The following is a 15057-nucleotide window of genomic DNA, read 5'->3' as shown; positions in this document are numbered from 1 at the left end:
CTTACACGAACACTTGCAAGAGTTTCAGATTCCAGAAGTGGCATCAGCGAAAGGCCAGCAGCCCCACCAGCTGCTGCTACCACAGAGCTGTTCAGAAGGAAGTTCCTTGCAACCCAAACCAAAGCCCCCCCCCCTTTTTTTTCTTTCTGGAAGGTGGGAGCAAAAACCCCTCCACCCTCAAGCCACCACCACAAGATGTGCACGTCTGTGAGTTTTATTAAAAAATAAGCACTATGCCTGGGTTCCATAAAATTTATACAAGAACACGTACACAGACACAAATAAAATAATATTAAAAATAAGAATCACACTTGCCCTCCCGTGGCAGTGGCGCTGGCACCCGCACGGCGCTAACTTTCCCTTGGCAGAGAGAACACAGTCAGAACCGCTCATAAAGCTGTAGCCGTTGCCTGCAACACTTTCAATTCCGTTTCAAAAATAGATAAATAATTTAATTACAAAAACCCAACTTTTTTTTTTTCTCTTTTTGGCACAGTGAAGCATTGCTGGCCATGAAACCTCTCTCGCACTCAGTCATACCTGTAAATGCCGCATGCGTACACAGAGCGGGGCCCGAGACCCCAAGCAGTAGTCATCTCTCTTACGGAATGAATCCCTGATGTAGATTTTTTTTTTTTTAAGGGCTGGGGAATAAACCACTGGAAGGAGCGGCCGGAAAATAAAAAGTAGGGATGGGGGAGGGGGAGGGAGGGGGCAGGCGAGGCCAAGAAACTCAGAATTGCCTTGGTCCTCCGGAACGTTATAAAGACAAAAAACATTCCAGACTCTGTAAAAGCGCTCCTGTCAAAATGCTTTAGAGTTTAAGGCACGTCTGATGGAGAAGATTTTTTTTTTAAGTCTCTTTTCCTTTGGATAGCAAAGTGCACACAGCCCGAAGGGGCCTGCGTTGCGTCTCCCCGACCGCGCGCACTCAGGCCAGGAGCGTCTCCACCTGGTAGGACAGGTGCGGGCCGGGGCCGCGGGCCGAGGCCGCCTGCAGGGCCGCGGGCAGCCGCAGGGGGCAGTACAGGGGCGCGCCGCCGCCGGCTGCGGGGCCTCCGAACGCCTTGGCCGGGGCGGCGAGCAGCAGGTGGGGCGCGGGCGGCGGCGGCGGCTCGGTCCCGCGGGCGGCCAGCAGCGGCGGCGGCTCCGCCGCGCCGTACGCGCACAGCGGCAGCAGGGCCCCTGCGGGCGCGGCGGGCAGCAGCGCGGGGTACGCGGGCAGCGGCGGGCAGGCCGCGGCGCCCCACGGCAGCGGCGCCCCGGGGGCCGCGTCCCGGTCGCGGCGGCTGCGGAACGGCTTGCTCAAGATGCTGTCGATGGCGAAGGAGCTGGAGAACTTGCCCGCGGGGCTGGCTCGGCCCTCGCGGCGGGCGGGCGAGCGCGCGCGGGGCGAGGCGGGTCCGGCGGGCGCGGCGGCGGCGGGCCGGGCGGCAGTGGCCGCCGCCTCCTCCGGCCGCAGCCCCGGCGCGGGGGCCGCGGCGCGCTGGCTGAGGCGCTTGCGGCGGCGGCGGAAGACCCCGTCGGCGAAGGTGTACTCGCTGTTGGGGTTGAGCATCCAGTAGTTGTCCTTGCCCCAGGGCCGCGAGGGGTCGCGCAGCACCTTGACGAAGCAGTCGTTGAGCGAGAGGTTGTGGCGCACCGAGTTGCGCCAGCCGGTGTAGCTGCCGCGGAAAAACGGGAACTTGCCCATGAGGTACTCGTTGATCTCGGCCAGCGTCAGGCGCCCTCCGGCCGAGTCGCGGATGGCCATGGCGATGAGCGCGATGTACGAGTACGGAGGCTTGGGCCGCCGCGTGTAGGGCTTGCCGCGCGCGCCCTCGCCGCCCCCAGCCCCGGCTCCCGCGGCGCCCCGCTCCGCGCCCGCCGCCGCCGCCGCGCCCTGGTCCTCGGCGCCCGGCGCGCTGCCCTCGCCGCCGCCTCCTGCCAGGGTCCCGGCGCCGCCGCCGCCGCCCGCCGCCGGGCTGTTGGCTGCGCAGTCCCCGTCCGAGCCCAGGGAGTCGTCGCCGGCAGCCGACAGCGGGGACGACGCGTCGCTGCCGCCCGCGCCCTCCAGGTCACTGCCCGGCTTGCTCCCGTGGGCCGCGCGCGGGGCGAACACCTCCAGCTTCATGCCCGCGCCCGGCCCCCGTCGTGGGCGCCGCCGCGGCTCCTGCCCCGAGTGCTCGCCTCGCGCTCCTCAGCTTCCGAGAGGCGCTTTGCGGTGGCGGAGTCCGTTCCGGGGCGGTTCGCGCGTGTGGCGGGCACGCCGGGAGGGCGGAGAGGCAGCCGCTGGTCGGCGGTGGTGCGGTGCTGTCGGCGGCTCGAGACACTGTGGGCTGGACGCGCGCGGGGGGCTGCGGGTCCGCCCCTGCCGCACGCAGGGCGCCGGCTTTACACGGAGTTCCTGCCCGAGCGAAGCCGTGCGCGCATCGGCTCTGCGCTAACGCGTCCGGGAGCGGTTCCTAAAGTGGAGGTCCCCGGTCCGGGACGGGAGTCCGGGGGGCGCCACGACGCGGGGAGGGATCCGGTGCGCGCCACCGCTTGTTGCAGAGCCGGGCGCCTTCAGCCTCGCGCGCCCCGAGGCGGTGCCCGCAGCCGCCTTCCCGCGCTCGGCCTCCGGGGCAGCATCTCCGCGCCGGCTGGCCGCGGCGGCGTCTAGCCTTCACCTTCGGCCCGTCCCAATATAACGCGGCGGCCGCCCGGCAGGGGCGGGGCCTGGGCGCCGACGGCGCAGGGCTGGGGGCGGAGGGACGAGGTGGCCAAGGTGGCCGCGGCTCCCCCGCGGGCGCGCACCAGGCCGAGGCCACGCGGCGGCGCGGCCGCAGAGGCGCTGGGCGCAGGTTGTTTGTTTTGGGTCCGGTGGGCCCCGCCCTCCCGCTCCCGCCAATGGGGAGCGCGCGCGCGGCAGGGGGTGTGTGCGCCGCGGCGAGTTGGCGGGTGCGCGCGCGCGGCCCCGCCCGCCGGCTCCTGCGCTCAGGTGTGAGCACCCGAGCCCGGCCGCCTGGGAGGGGTCCGTGCGCGCGCGCTGCAGTCCCGAGCGGCGACCCGGCGGGCGGACCCCCGAGACGGCTGCGCCCCGGGCGCGCGGGGTGTCTGTCCAGGCCTGCGGCCCTCGCGCGTTCGCCTGCCCCGTAGCGAAATCGGCGCTTTTTGGGACAGCGGCGCCCGCTGTCCAGGGCTTCGCCGAGGTGCCCAGCCCCCGAAGTCGCGATGACCACGCGGGAAGCCCGTGCTGTGTGCCCCTCCCTCTGATCTTGCAAGGACTCTCTCTGCCTTTTATTTGAATGAAAAAGCATTGAGCTTGGCCGGGTAGGCGCCTTTTTGGGTAACCTTGACCCTGGCTCAGCGGCACCCCACTTTCGCTTTTCTTTCCTCTTCACCTGTCGGCCGGCTCCTGCCGGCTCCGTGCGCTTCCTGGGGCGGCTGTGCCTGGCACAGGGTGCCGAGCTGCGCCTGCCCGGGGGCCGGGGGATGGCTGCGGAGGCCGGCGGAGCGCAGCCACGCTCTCCCCGCTTATGGCAGCCGCGGGCACGACTCAGAGCGCAGGTTCCCCTGAGGGCTCGGCCAAGCGCACCAACTGGCTGCGGCCCTGTCTTTCCCACCCTTCCTCTCGGATGTTCGCTGTGGCCTCAGGGGCACCGGGCCGGGGGTCGGGAAGCGGGGGACCCTTCCTGGGCCCGCGAGCACGCTTGGCGCCTTCGCGGTGTCGCTGCTCCCGGGGAAGGGTGCACGTCTAGCCCTCTGCCCTCCCACTCTACGTTGGCTCCTTTTTCCTGCCTTTGTTGCAGACAGCGACGCGGCCGCGAGTCCGTGGGAGCCCATCTTTGATGTTTATTTTATTGCTTTCCACCATTTGTGCACAAACGTACACAGTTCTCTCTTATCTTCATTCAACGAGGTTTGAAGGCATTCGGAATGGGGTGGGTGGAACCCGGCAGGCCCATTGATGGCTCTGTTATTTTTGTGTTTGAGGGGATGATCTCATCTGGAGATTAGACTCGGGTTTATCAGGTGTGTGGCCTGCGCCGCCTGTGGGAAAGGGCTTCTACTCAGCCAGCAGCTGCCTTAGAGGGAGGGGGTCCCCGGATCGGGCTGGGGGGAGAAGCTCACCAGGAGAAAAGGCATTGACTTGGCAGCGGATGCTTGGACTGGGGGGGGGGGGTGGGTGTGGCAGGAGAGGAGGGCCCATACCTATTTTATGGGGGAGATTAGCCCAGGGTGGGGGTTGAGGTGGGGTCCCCTGTTGTAGGCAGCGTTGCTGCCACGGAGTGTGGTCTGACAGTAGCCAGGGAAAGGAGCCGCCCCAGCTCTGGTCCAGCCGCCCCCTTCTTCACCCAGCTCCCAGCATCTTCCAGCTCAACCTTAGCAGGGACTTGCCTCACCTGTCACTCCGACGGGCAGGCTGCCGTCTGGTCTGCAGGTTTGGGGCCACGGATGGTGTTGGGACAAGCTGGCACGGCACTTCTTAGCAGGGGCAACTTCTCTGCTTCAGAGTGACTCCGATGGGTTAGACAGGTAAAGAGCTGAGAGGCCACCTAAGTGGGGTTGGGGAAGGGCAGCAGGTGGTGAGCCCCCTTTAATGGTCACAGTCGCCCAGGGCCAGAACGGAAGCTGCACCAGGGCAGGCGTTTTTGCTCGTGGCTGTATCCCCCCACCCTTGCCCCCTGAGTGGGCCACTTACGGATGCCACACCTACGGATGCCACACTTACTGATGCCACACTGTTTGCAGTCAAAATCAGAAATAAAAATTGCTCTTTCCCTTGAGGTTGGTGTTGATATCGTTATTTTTAGCTGTGGGTTCACAGCCAGGAAATCACTCATCTTTTGCAGACCTACGAGAGCCCAGGCCTGCGTGGAGAAGGGCACCGTCCTCAGCATCCCTCCGGGACACCCTCGAGCCGGGCCGGTCTCAGTGCCTGCACGCCGCAGAGACGCCAGCTGCGTCATGTCATTCCTTCGCAAGTTTCTTGGAAATGCTTGGTGATTTTTTTTGCTGCTTAATACCCAGAACTTTGGGTTAATGATAAATGCCTGTATCAATAATGACTCTGTGTGCGGAGCCTGATCAAACGCTGTAGGTAAGAAAGACCCATGAGCTCAGTCTCCCCTTTGCCCTTCTGTTCTCTGGACATAAGTGGACACGTATGGCGCAGGCTAAGTTCACACTTCCCCATCTCGTGGCCTCCCTGAAGTGGTCACAGGCAAAGGAATGATAATGCATGTATCCGCAGGCCCCGAGAATTAACTCGGCTCACCACGGGAACTGTCTGACAGTCCTTCGTGCCGCCTCAGTGCCCCCGTTCCTGAACACCAGTCTCCCGTCCCTACCATACCTCAGGTGATTCTGCACCCCGAGCTGGGGGCTGCCAGTGGACAGACGGACCATTTGCCCTGCACACAACTTCCCTTCTGAAGGGACTGACGGGACCGTCTTTGATGACGCTCGCTCAGCAGCCTGCGCGAAGCTGAGTTTCTGGCTGACCGTGCTCGCCTCTGCCAGCCGCCCCTCGCTGTCGACCTCTGGACCTGAAGAGAAGGTAACCCTGGAGCTGTCTCACCCTGGGGACTCGGGCAATTCTGCAGCAGAACTGAGTCGTTAAGAATTGAGGAGCTGGGGCCAGCACTGGGGTGTGGCAGGTTAAGGCAGAGCTGGGTATACTGGCCTCTCATATCAGGGTGCTGGTTCAAGTCCCAGCTGCTCTGCTTCCAATTCAGCTCCCTGCTGAGACACCTGGGAGAGCAGCAGAAGATGGCCCAGGTCCTTAGGTTCCTGCCACCTACATGGGAGACCAGAATGGAGTTCCTGGCTCCTGTCTTGTAGCCATTTGGGAAGTATCTGTTTCTCCCTCTCCCTCTCCCTCTCCCTCTCCCTCTCCCTCTCCCTCTCCCTCTCCCTCTCCCTGTCTTTCTCTCTCTCTCTTTCTCTCTCTCTCTTTCTCTTTCTCTCTCTTCCTCTCTTTCTCTCTGTGTGTGTGTGTCTTGCTCTGTCAACCTGCCTTTCAAATAAATAAATCTTTAAAAATTAGCTCAGTTGGAGGAGAACAGGCTAACAGGTCCAAATGCATGGCTGTGAATCTGTGCAGCCTCTCTCGGTGTGCCGAGAGGGAGGGGGCTGGATTTCAGGGGCAGGGAGGTCCTCTACAAAGATAACGCCAAGTCCCCTCCTTGCCCTTTCTCTTAGTGGAAATAGGCAGGAAGGGGGCGGGTTAAGTGGACGACTAGCACTCCACGTGGGCACCGGTTCAAGTCCTGGCTGCTCCACTTCCAACTCAGCTCCCTGCTAACGTGCCTGGGAAGGCAGCAGAGGGTGGCCCAAGGCTGAGCCCCTGCATCCACATGGGAGACTGGTGAAGCTTCTGGATCCTGGCTTTGGCCTGGCCCAACTCTAGCCATTTTGGCCATTTGGGAAGTGGACTAGTGGATGGAAGATCTCTCTGTCTATCTCTCCCTCTCTCTCTCATTATTTCAAATAAATGACTTTTAAATAAATAAATCTTAAAAAAAGACTAAATGAAAATGCATGGGAAGAAAAAGCACTTTGTTCTAGCCCAAATCTTCACAGTCTGACTGAGGCACACTGGAAGAATCCTGCAGGGAATGTGGCGGGCCTGGGACAGTTGGTTGAGTCTCGGCACTTTTAGGTTTCCACATTTCCATTTCTCCAGAACTGCTTTCACAGGACCGGGCTCTCTTGCTATCCAATGGTCTCCTCTTGGTTCTCTGGTCCCACGGGAATGGCTGAATCCAAGAACTTCAGGCTCAGGCCCCTGGGTGTTGCTGGTCAGGTGCAAACACAAGAGCTGTGCTGATGGCTTCTTCTTGATGGGGAAGGCACTGAACTGAGGACCCTCTTTCTAGGTGGTGGCTCCTGGGGAGGGGGAGTGGCAGAGAGGAGAGCGTCCACGGTGCACGAGGGGTTAGAGATCCTGGGGCGCTGCCTGATTCTGTGACTCCGAATCGTCCCACGGGAGTGCTGCCTGTGAAATTGCAGAGCCTGAAGCACCAGGAGCTACGGCGGGGTCGGACGGTGCTTCCTCCTGAGCCCACCAGACTGGAGGGATGCCAGCTGTATTTCCCTACAGCTTTCCCGTGACCAGACGTTCTTCCGGGGTACAGCAGAACAGGAAGAGTTAGCGTCCCTTGGCAGTTGTGGCCCAGCGCTCTCCTTCTCACTTCACCTGACTGCACTTTTCTCTGGCCGATGTTTGTCTAGGGAAGGAGACTGGCTTTCTGTAGCAGCCTTAGATTGTCAGAGAAATCCATGCAAAGGAGACCTCCTTAGCACCTTTGGGTGTACAATCGCCAAGATGGACCAGCAAACAAAACAAACCAGGGGGCTGGGGTGGGGTCTCTTGTCCGTCTGCCTTGTTGGCCAGTTCACCACTCCCATGGCACCTGCACCTGCAGGCGAGGTTTGTGCACGTGGGGTGGGTGTAGGGGTGACCTCTCACTTACCTTCCGAGAAGGCATCACTGTCCTTAGGGCAGGCGTGGGCTTGGAGACAGAACCCTGGGTGTGTACCCCTGCTCCACCGGTGCTGTTACTCCACCTACTTTTGTTTTTCTCAAAGAAAATTTTTAAATCTAAAATTCTTATCTTTGGAAGATTTTAAAAATTGAACTACTAGGTTCCAGGCGCTTATTAAACACGTTTTGTTTCTCCCGTTGCCTTTCATACTTTCAGGTGAGATTGACTGACAGCTTGGATGGGCCAACTCCTTGGCAGTAATCAGCCATGTAGAGTTTCAAGTGAAAACTGGAAAAGTGAAAAAAAAAAAAATTCCTGGGGCCATTTAATCATAGTCTGTGGACAGTGTCTTAGCCAGTGTTCCTGAAAGTAAAAGTCAGAAGCTGCTTGTTCAGTCTGGAATAAGTCCCTTGTTCAAAAGTTGGGCAAGAGGTGACTGCACAGTTGAGTTACCCAGAGGGAGTGAAATCCACACAGCACATTGTGTGGGAAAGATTGTGATAAGCTATGGAGGTAATTACCTACGTATCTGACCATCCACCTAAACATGGAATGTATGTGTGTATTGGAATGGCAGAGTCTCTCTCTCTCTCTCTCTCTCTCACACACACACACACACACATGCATCTCCCACCCACTGGTTTATTTCCCAAATGCCTGCAACAGTCAGGGCTGGGACAAGCCAAAGCCGTTTGCGTCTTGCAGGTGGGTGACAGGGACCCAGGTGCACGAGCCACTTTCTGTGGCTTCCCAGGATGGATTAGCAGGGGGCAGGGTTGGAAGTGGAAGACAGGACTTACTCCGATACAGGATACAGCTGCCCCAGGCACCACAACGCCCGCCCCTGTGATAAATGAATATTAAGCGGTGAACATGAGTTTGAGCCCGACTCCTCTGTCACAGAACTCCCTGGCCGCGTCTCACCTCATGGCTTGGGCACTGCTAGTGATGGTTGTCTTGCAGCTCGTACTCCATCAGGATGCTAAGGGATGCTAGTCTCATTCCACCACCTTTTCTTTCCTTGGAAGACTCCTGTAAAGAGAAACTTCTACCTATCAGTTTCCGAGTTCTTCCCTGGAAACACACTTGTACAGAAACAGTTCAACGAATTTTCAAAAATAATTTGTTTTCTCTTGAATACTCCAAAGGACACAGACGTATGTCAATGGTAACACATGTCAATGGTAACACACGTGTCAATGGTAACGTACTCCCCAACACATTCCTAGAAGTGTGGCAGTGAACTCATGAGTTTTAACACACTCGCAGGGCTTACTCCATTCATAGTCTCCTGGACTTGAAGTTTGACAGGGACCGCAGGCTCACTTCACGCTGCCCACCTCAGCCCTGCAGTTAGCTCTGCATTCAAGGAGGCCTGTGTCTTTACAGGTAACAGACCAAAATCAGCATTCTAGGGGTGTTCACTGCCCCTGGATTGGTTACCATTTCCAGGACTTTGCAGTGGGCAGTGTGCCAGGAGGAAAAAAAATTTAAAGAAAATACATAATATTTTCAATTCAACTACATGATTACAAGATTTTCCCCTTTAAAATTTTTTAATCCACTTCTTTTTCTGATGGCAAATATAATGAGTGTAATTACTTCTCTGTTTTACCAAACTTATTTATCTGTGTGCATCTCAATCTCTCTTTGTTCCAGGGTCACAGTTCCAGTTTCATAACTAACCACATGATAACTAAAAACCATGTGAATTTTGGGGGTTCTGTTTAATTTGCTTTTTCAGTAGGGCACATCTCCTGCTACCTACATAGCCCAAATGACCAAAGTCTAAAGTAATTTGAGATTACTTTGGTCTGTAATGTTTAAACCACCAACTTGATGTCCACCTGGCATCATTTGGTGCATTTTGCTTTATATTTGCTTCGTCCTGTTCCGCTTGTTTAACAGTGATGTGGTATTGACTTGGGTTCTGAAGCCAAAGCTGTAACTTGAGGCGTAATCGTGGAATTGAGTTTCATCCTTGCTTCTCCTACCTTGTCACTTCTGTACCTTATTGTGACTGTCAGGTAAAAGCTGGGGCTGTCATACACAATGTCACAGACCAGGGGCCTTGAGCAACGGAAGTTGTTTTCTCAAGAGGTGGGTGGATTCGTCCACCCTGTGGCCTCTCTCTGTGGCTTGACCAGGGCTCTCATCTCCCTGTGTCCTCGGCATGGCCTTCCCCGGGCACGTGGGCAGGCCTGCTCCCTCTGTGTGTCCACATGTCCTGTGTTTTGCAAGGACACCATAACTGTGACGCTCTCATCTCACTTAATCACCTCTCTAGAGACGCAGTCTCCGATACAGTTGCATTCTGAGGCCTCAGGGATTAGGGCTTCAACCTATAACAGTGGGGGAGGAGGAACACAGTTCAGCCCGTCACACGCTTCCACTGAGAGCAGTGGTGGGAATGTCTGGCCAGCAGGCCATCTACAGCCACTGAGACCACTAGGTCAGGCCCTGCCAAGGCAAACGCAGAGGTGGGACTTGAAGTTCAATAGGTCTATGGCAGGCTGATTTTTAAGTTGATCATGTTCTATGGCCCACAAATGATGTTGCAAATATCCCAGTGGCCCTTGGCAGAAACAAGGGTCCCCACCAGGCCAACCAGGTAGCCAGTATTCGGACCTATATGGCAGGGCCAGCGTTGTGGCGTAGCAGGTAAAGCCTCCACCCATATGATGCCGGCATCCCATGTGGCCGCTGGTTTGAGTCCTGGCTGCTCCATGTTCGATCCAGCTCCCTGCTAATGTGCCTTGCAAAGCAGCAGAAGATGGCCCAAGTCCTTGGGCCCCTGCACCTATGTGGGGGACCCAGAAGAAGCTTCCGGCTCCTGGCTTTGGCCTGGCAGAGCCCTAGCTGTTGCAGCCATTTGGGGAGTAAAACAGTGGATAGAGGTTCTCTCTCTTTTCTCCATTTTTTTTCTCTCTCTTAAAAAAACATTGCATAATGAGTTCTGCCTATCTTATATATTCAGAGGTGTTCCTATTTGGAGCATACTATTTTGGCTCAGTTGAGCTCAGATTTCTCTGGCACCAAAGGAGATAGGTTGATTTTTCACTCAAGTTTATGAGTGTCCATAAGCAGGTCAGGTCAGCCAGGTAAGGCCGGACGGCCTTGGGGTCCTCAGTGTGCTGTCCTCCGAGTCCCGACCTTTCTGTGACGACGGAGAATTCTTCCAGTTTGCTAATCTATCACAAGACTGGGCCTCAGCTGGTTGGGTTTCTAGACTGCGCAAATAGCACTATTATTTCTAGCCACGTACTTGGTTTCCAAAGATCGATTACAATGATGGATTGGGGCACCCCTAAAAAGTGGGATATTTATTAACTTGCTCAAGGAAAAGTTGGTCAACTTTCAGCAACTGGAAGGAGGCCAGCCAGAGTGACCAATCCTGATGTGACTTTCCAGGCTGGGCTCTCAGGCCGGGCTCCCCGGTGCTGTAGGAGGGAGGCACTCGCAGGTCTCCTTTGATGAGACAAGAACGACTGTGGACACCAGCCATAAGACAACGATGCCTCTGTAGTGCCCAGGGGTATGGAAAAGCTATCCCTGATGTAAACTTGTTTGAATACAGTCAAATCTGTATCTGCCCATTCCAATCCTCTGATTCCACAAACTGAGGACAATTAAAAAAACAATTGCATATGTACTGCACATGTAAAGACATTTGGTCCTTGTTATTGTTCCCCCAACAACACAGTATAACCATTATTTACATGGCATTTACATTGTGTGAGGTATTAACAGTAATCTAGAGATGATTTAAAGTATGAGGGGACTTCAAAGCGGTTCATGGAAAATGGAATTAAAAGGCATATTTAGGGACCCAGTGGTTGGGATGCAGTTGGGATGCCCTTGTCTCATGTTGCCGTGCCTGGGTTTGAGCCCCAGCTCTGGCTCCTGACCCCAGCTTCCTGCGAAGGTGGACCCTGGGAGGCAGTGGTGATGGCTCAAGGCAAGCTGGGCTCTTGCCACCCACGTAGGAGATCTGGATTTAGTTCCTGGCTCCTGGCTTTGGCACTGGCCCATCCCCAACCATTGTTGGAGGCATTTGGGAGGGTGAACTAAAGGTGAGAGTTCTCTCTCTGTCTTCCCCTCACCCCTGTAAAAGAAATTATCAGAAAAACAGGTGCAAAAAGCTTGTGAACTTTTTGAATAGTTATTTTGTAACATGCATTTCCATGAACTTTTTGAAATATCTTCATTTATGGGGAGAATGCATGGGTTCCATACGCACACCATGGAAGGGGTTTGGGTGCCGCGGCTCATGGTGGGCACCGGGCCGCGGCCGTGTTTCCTTTCACGTAGCCACAGGCTGACCTGTGTTAGGGACAGACGCGGGGTCTTCCGACCCACGGTGTCTGTCCCAGCCCAGCAGTGACTTACATGAAGCTCTTGGACCGTTTCTTCCTCGGGATTTGCTCTCTGAGCATATCAGCCCACGTTTGTCAGACCTGAAAGCTGGGGTGTGGAGGATCCGGGGACTTGGAGAAACCCGTTTAGCTCTGGCTCCCTGCTTCCAGGCTGCTGGCTGCTCACACCTGTGCCGCACGCCCTGGGACTCGGTGGGGAAGATCGCTTCCGGCTCCTGCTTGGCACGTCTGTGCGGAACAACCAACGGGCTTGTTTTCCTGGCAGCTCCTGGTAGAGTCCCTGCAGGCCTCCTGCCTGCGTCTTGCTCCGAACTCATTTCCCATGAGAGGAGCGGGGCAGTCCCACCCCTCTGCAATGCCTTGAAAACTCCGGCACATTTTCCTGGTGTGTCAGTTGATCGTTACTGGTGTGCTTGATAAGTCCTGTGTGTAGGCGTGTTCTGAGCCGCTCTGAGCTATGCAGGCAGTCTGTCTGGTTCTTCATACCCATCTGCGGTAACCCTTGTCCTTCTGGAATGTTCCCAAGATCCTTCGTCTGTTTGGGAGGGTGCGATGTTGGTTTATCAGGGTCTGCGCTGTTTATTTCTGAAGCATTGTGGATTGGTGTTCCACTTTCGAGGGCAGCCTTCTCTTCGCTCACTTCAAGTATTTGTTTAGTGTGAGATTTTTTTTTTTGGTCTCAACTTTCTGGAAACTATGTTTTAAAAGCCCCTTCATCATCTCAACTCAGGTGAGGTGACAACCTCTTAGCCTTGATGTGGCCAGACCTTGGCTTATAGCCAAAACAAGGCTTGCTATTCTTCTTTGTTTTACTCTCTTGAGCGAAGCAAAGCTCAACAGTATTTTCAGCATGTGGGAAGTGGTGCAGAGGCCACACGCTCCAGGTTTGGGCGCCTTCCCTATTGCAAGTATTCTGACCAAATATCTCCCGCACCAGGGCACGCTCTGGAATCCTGTGCATTCCGATGTGGGGTCCGGTCCTCACTGGCCGCCTGCCTTCATGAACTCAGAGCAGAGACATCTTCTGTAAGGTCCCGTTTGTTGGTTGTAAAACTGGCCACTGACTTGTACTGCAGGAGGTGATTTGTCCTTGCCTGGGTGTCCAGGGGCCAGGATCAGAGAGCAGGACTGCCTGCAGGTGGCTTACCTAGGGAGTGAAGCCAGGGAGCAGGAGTGAGGGCCAGAGAGAGGGGGACAGGGAAGGAAAGCTCCCAAGAGACTTCCTCGGATCTCCAAGAGAGAGATTTTGGAACTGGGCGCTTCTCCCCAGAAGGGTGACACTTTTGTCCACGACTGTATCTTCCACTGGTCAAGGGTGCCCAGTGGCTGATGAGCCCTTGGTTTCCAAGTTGCTCCGGTGTGAGGGCCTGGAGCTCTCAGGAGGTGTCAGAGAAGGCTTGGGACAAGGTGTCGTTGAGCTGCACCTGCACAGAGCTGCTGACAGTAGAGGCTGGAATGAGAGGAGAGCCTGGGAGAGAGGCGGGCAAAGCTCGAACGAGGAGGGCTCAGCTCAGGTGGTTTCAGTGGTGCCTGCGGGAGGTGTCTGGTGTTTACTGGGAGAGAGAGAGTGCTGCCAACAGCCTCCTCCAAGACATTCCATTTACATTCAGTTAAATGTCCGGTGTCGCCCTGGCTGTGGCCGGGGAAGAAATACAGGAGCTGGGGGTGAATGCACACTTACACAATGATTCCGAGGGGCTGCCTGGCTCGCCCTGGGAATGTGGCTAATTCCAGAAAACCTGGACTCTCCTCAGTATTCTTTTTCTTTTACTCTTTAAAAAAAATATTTATTTGGCAGAGTTACAGAGGGGGGGGGAGAAACACACCCTCCACCCCCCACCCCCACACAGAAATTGTCACCTGTTGGTTCACTCCCCAGATGGCTGCTTCATCCGGGTCTCCCCCATGGGTGCAAGGGCCCAAATGCTTGGACCATCTTTTGCTGCTTTCCCAGGGCACCAGCAGGGAGCTGGACCAGGAGCGGAGGAGCTGGGACATGAACTGACACTCGTGTGGGATGCTGGCATCGAAGGCGGTAGCTTGACCCGCTACTCCACAATGCCGGCCCTGGTTCTGTTACTGTTTTTCACAGGCCGCATAAAGGTTGCCAGAGCTGCTTGGTAGCACTTATGCTGTATTCCGGTGTTCGTGCATGGGTGCTTAATCATGGTCAGAGCACAGTTATGGGGAGAGGAGTGTCCACAGAAGGCGTTCGAGCCACGCACAGGGACAGTTACCTGCGCCAGAGAAGAGGCCCGTCGCTCTTGGGAAGCAGTGGGTGTGCGTGAGTGCTAACGCGGAGGCAGCGGCTTTTGCTCCAGAATCCGAGAGAGGGGAGGAGAGGGTGAGCTGGCGCAGGCCGAACGGAGCCTGGAAAGCAAACGGCACAGTCAGGAGGTGGTGGTTTACTGTGCATTTACACGGGCTGATATGTTCAAGCCTCAAAAATAACCCCGTGCGGATGTCGATGTGATCCGTTAGCTTACACATCAGGGAAGACAGCTCCAAGAGCTTGCTCAGGGGAGCGCAGGGGTGCATGGCGAGGGGCCGTTGCCTGCTGGGGTGCCCAGTGCCAAGCGTGGGCTCCTCCCCGGACGAGCAGTGTGATCGTGTCCACTGGCTCAGTCTCTCGGCTGTTTTCTCACTGGAGACACGAGAGTGACAGCGAGGATTGAATGAAATGGGATATTGGTCCTGAAGCTCTTATTCTGAGACCATTGCTCAAGAAATAGAGATAGAGGCTCAGAGGGTAATCCGTGGGAGCCGTTGGGTGTCAAGTGTCGAACCCTTGGCAGTTCTCTGTGTTTTGCCTATGAGGGGTGCGGTGAGTCACTGAGCTGTGGCCCCCCGCGCTAGAGACCTCCTGCGAGTGTGGGTCACTTCCATGATCTCTGTATTTGAACATGAGCGTGCCCAGGCTGGGTGAAATGTCTGGACCAGACGTTTCACATCGGCAGCAGTGTGTGTGTGGGTATGTGCGTGCATGTCTGTGTGCATGCGTGTGTATGTGTCTGCACGCGTGTGCACATATATGTGTGTGCGTGTGTATATGTGTGCATATGTGCATGTGTGTGCATGTGTATATGTGTGTATGTGTGTGCGTGTGTGTGCACATGTATGTGTGTACACGTGTGCACATCTGTGCACGTGTGTGCATGCATGTGCATGTCTGCATGTGTGTGCATGTGTATATATGTGTGTATGTGTGTGCATGTGTGTATGTGTGTGCA

The 15057-nt window shown here is 56.2% G+C and overlaps 1 protein-coding gene across 1 annotated transcript; it reads right to left on the bottom strand.

Annotated features, from left to right (window-relative positions):
• Nucleotides 1-204: 204 nt before the first annotated feature.
• Nucleotides 205-2113, bottom strand: FOXQ1 (forkhead box Q1). The gene has a single exon (XM_062187312.1). The coding sequence runs from the start codon at nt 2111-2113 to the stop codon at nt 932-934; it is 1182 nt and encodes a 393-aa protein (XP_062043296.1). The 3' UTR covers nt 205-931.
• Between the last annotated feature and the right edge of the window lie 12944 nt (nt 2114-15057).

Source organism: Lepus europaeus, chromosome 3 (assembly GCF_033115175.1).
Source record: "Lepus europaeus isolate LE1 chromosome 3, mLepTim1.pri, whole genome shotgun sequence".
NCBI classification, from domain to species: Eukaryota; Metazoa; Chordata; class Mammalia; order Lagomorpha; family Leporidae; genus Lepus; species Lepus europaeus.
Note: the sequence above shows the minus strand (reverse complement) of the source record. Positions and strands in the feature narration are given on the sequence as shown.

Coding starts and splice junctions, on each gene's coding strand:
- FOXQ1 (XM_062187312.1), bottom strand. CDS start 2,113: ATGAAGCTGGAGGTGTTCGCCCCGCGCGCGGCCCACGGGAGCAAGCCG.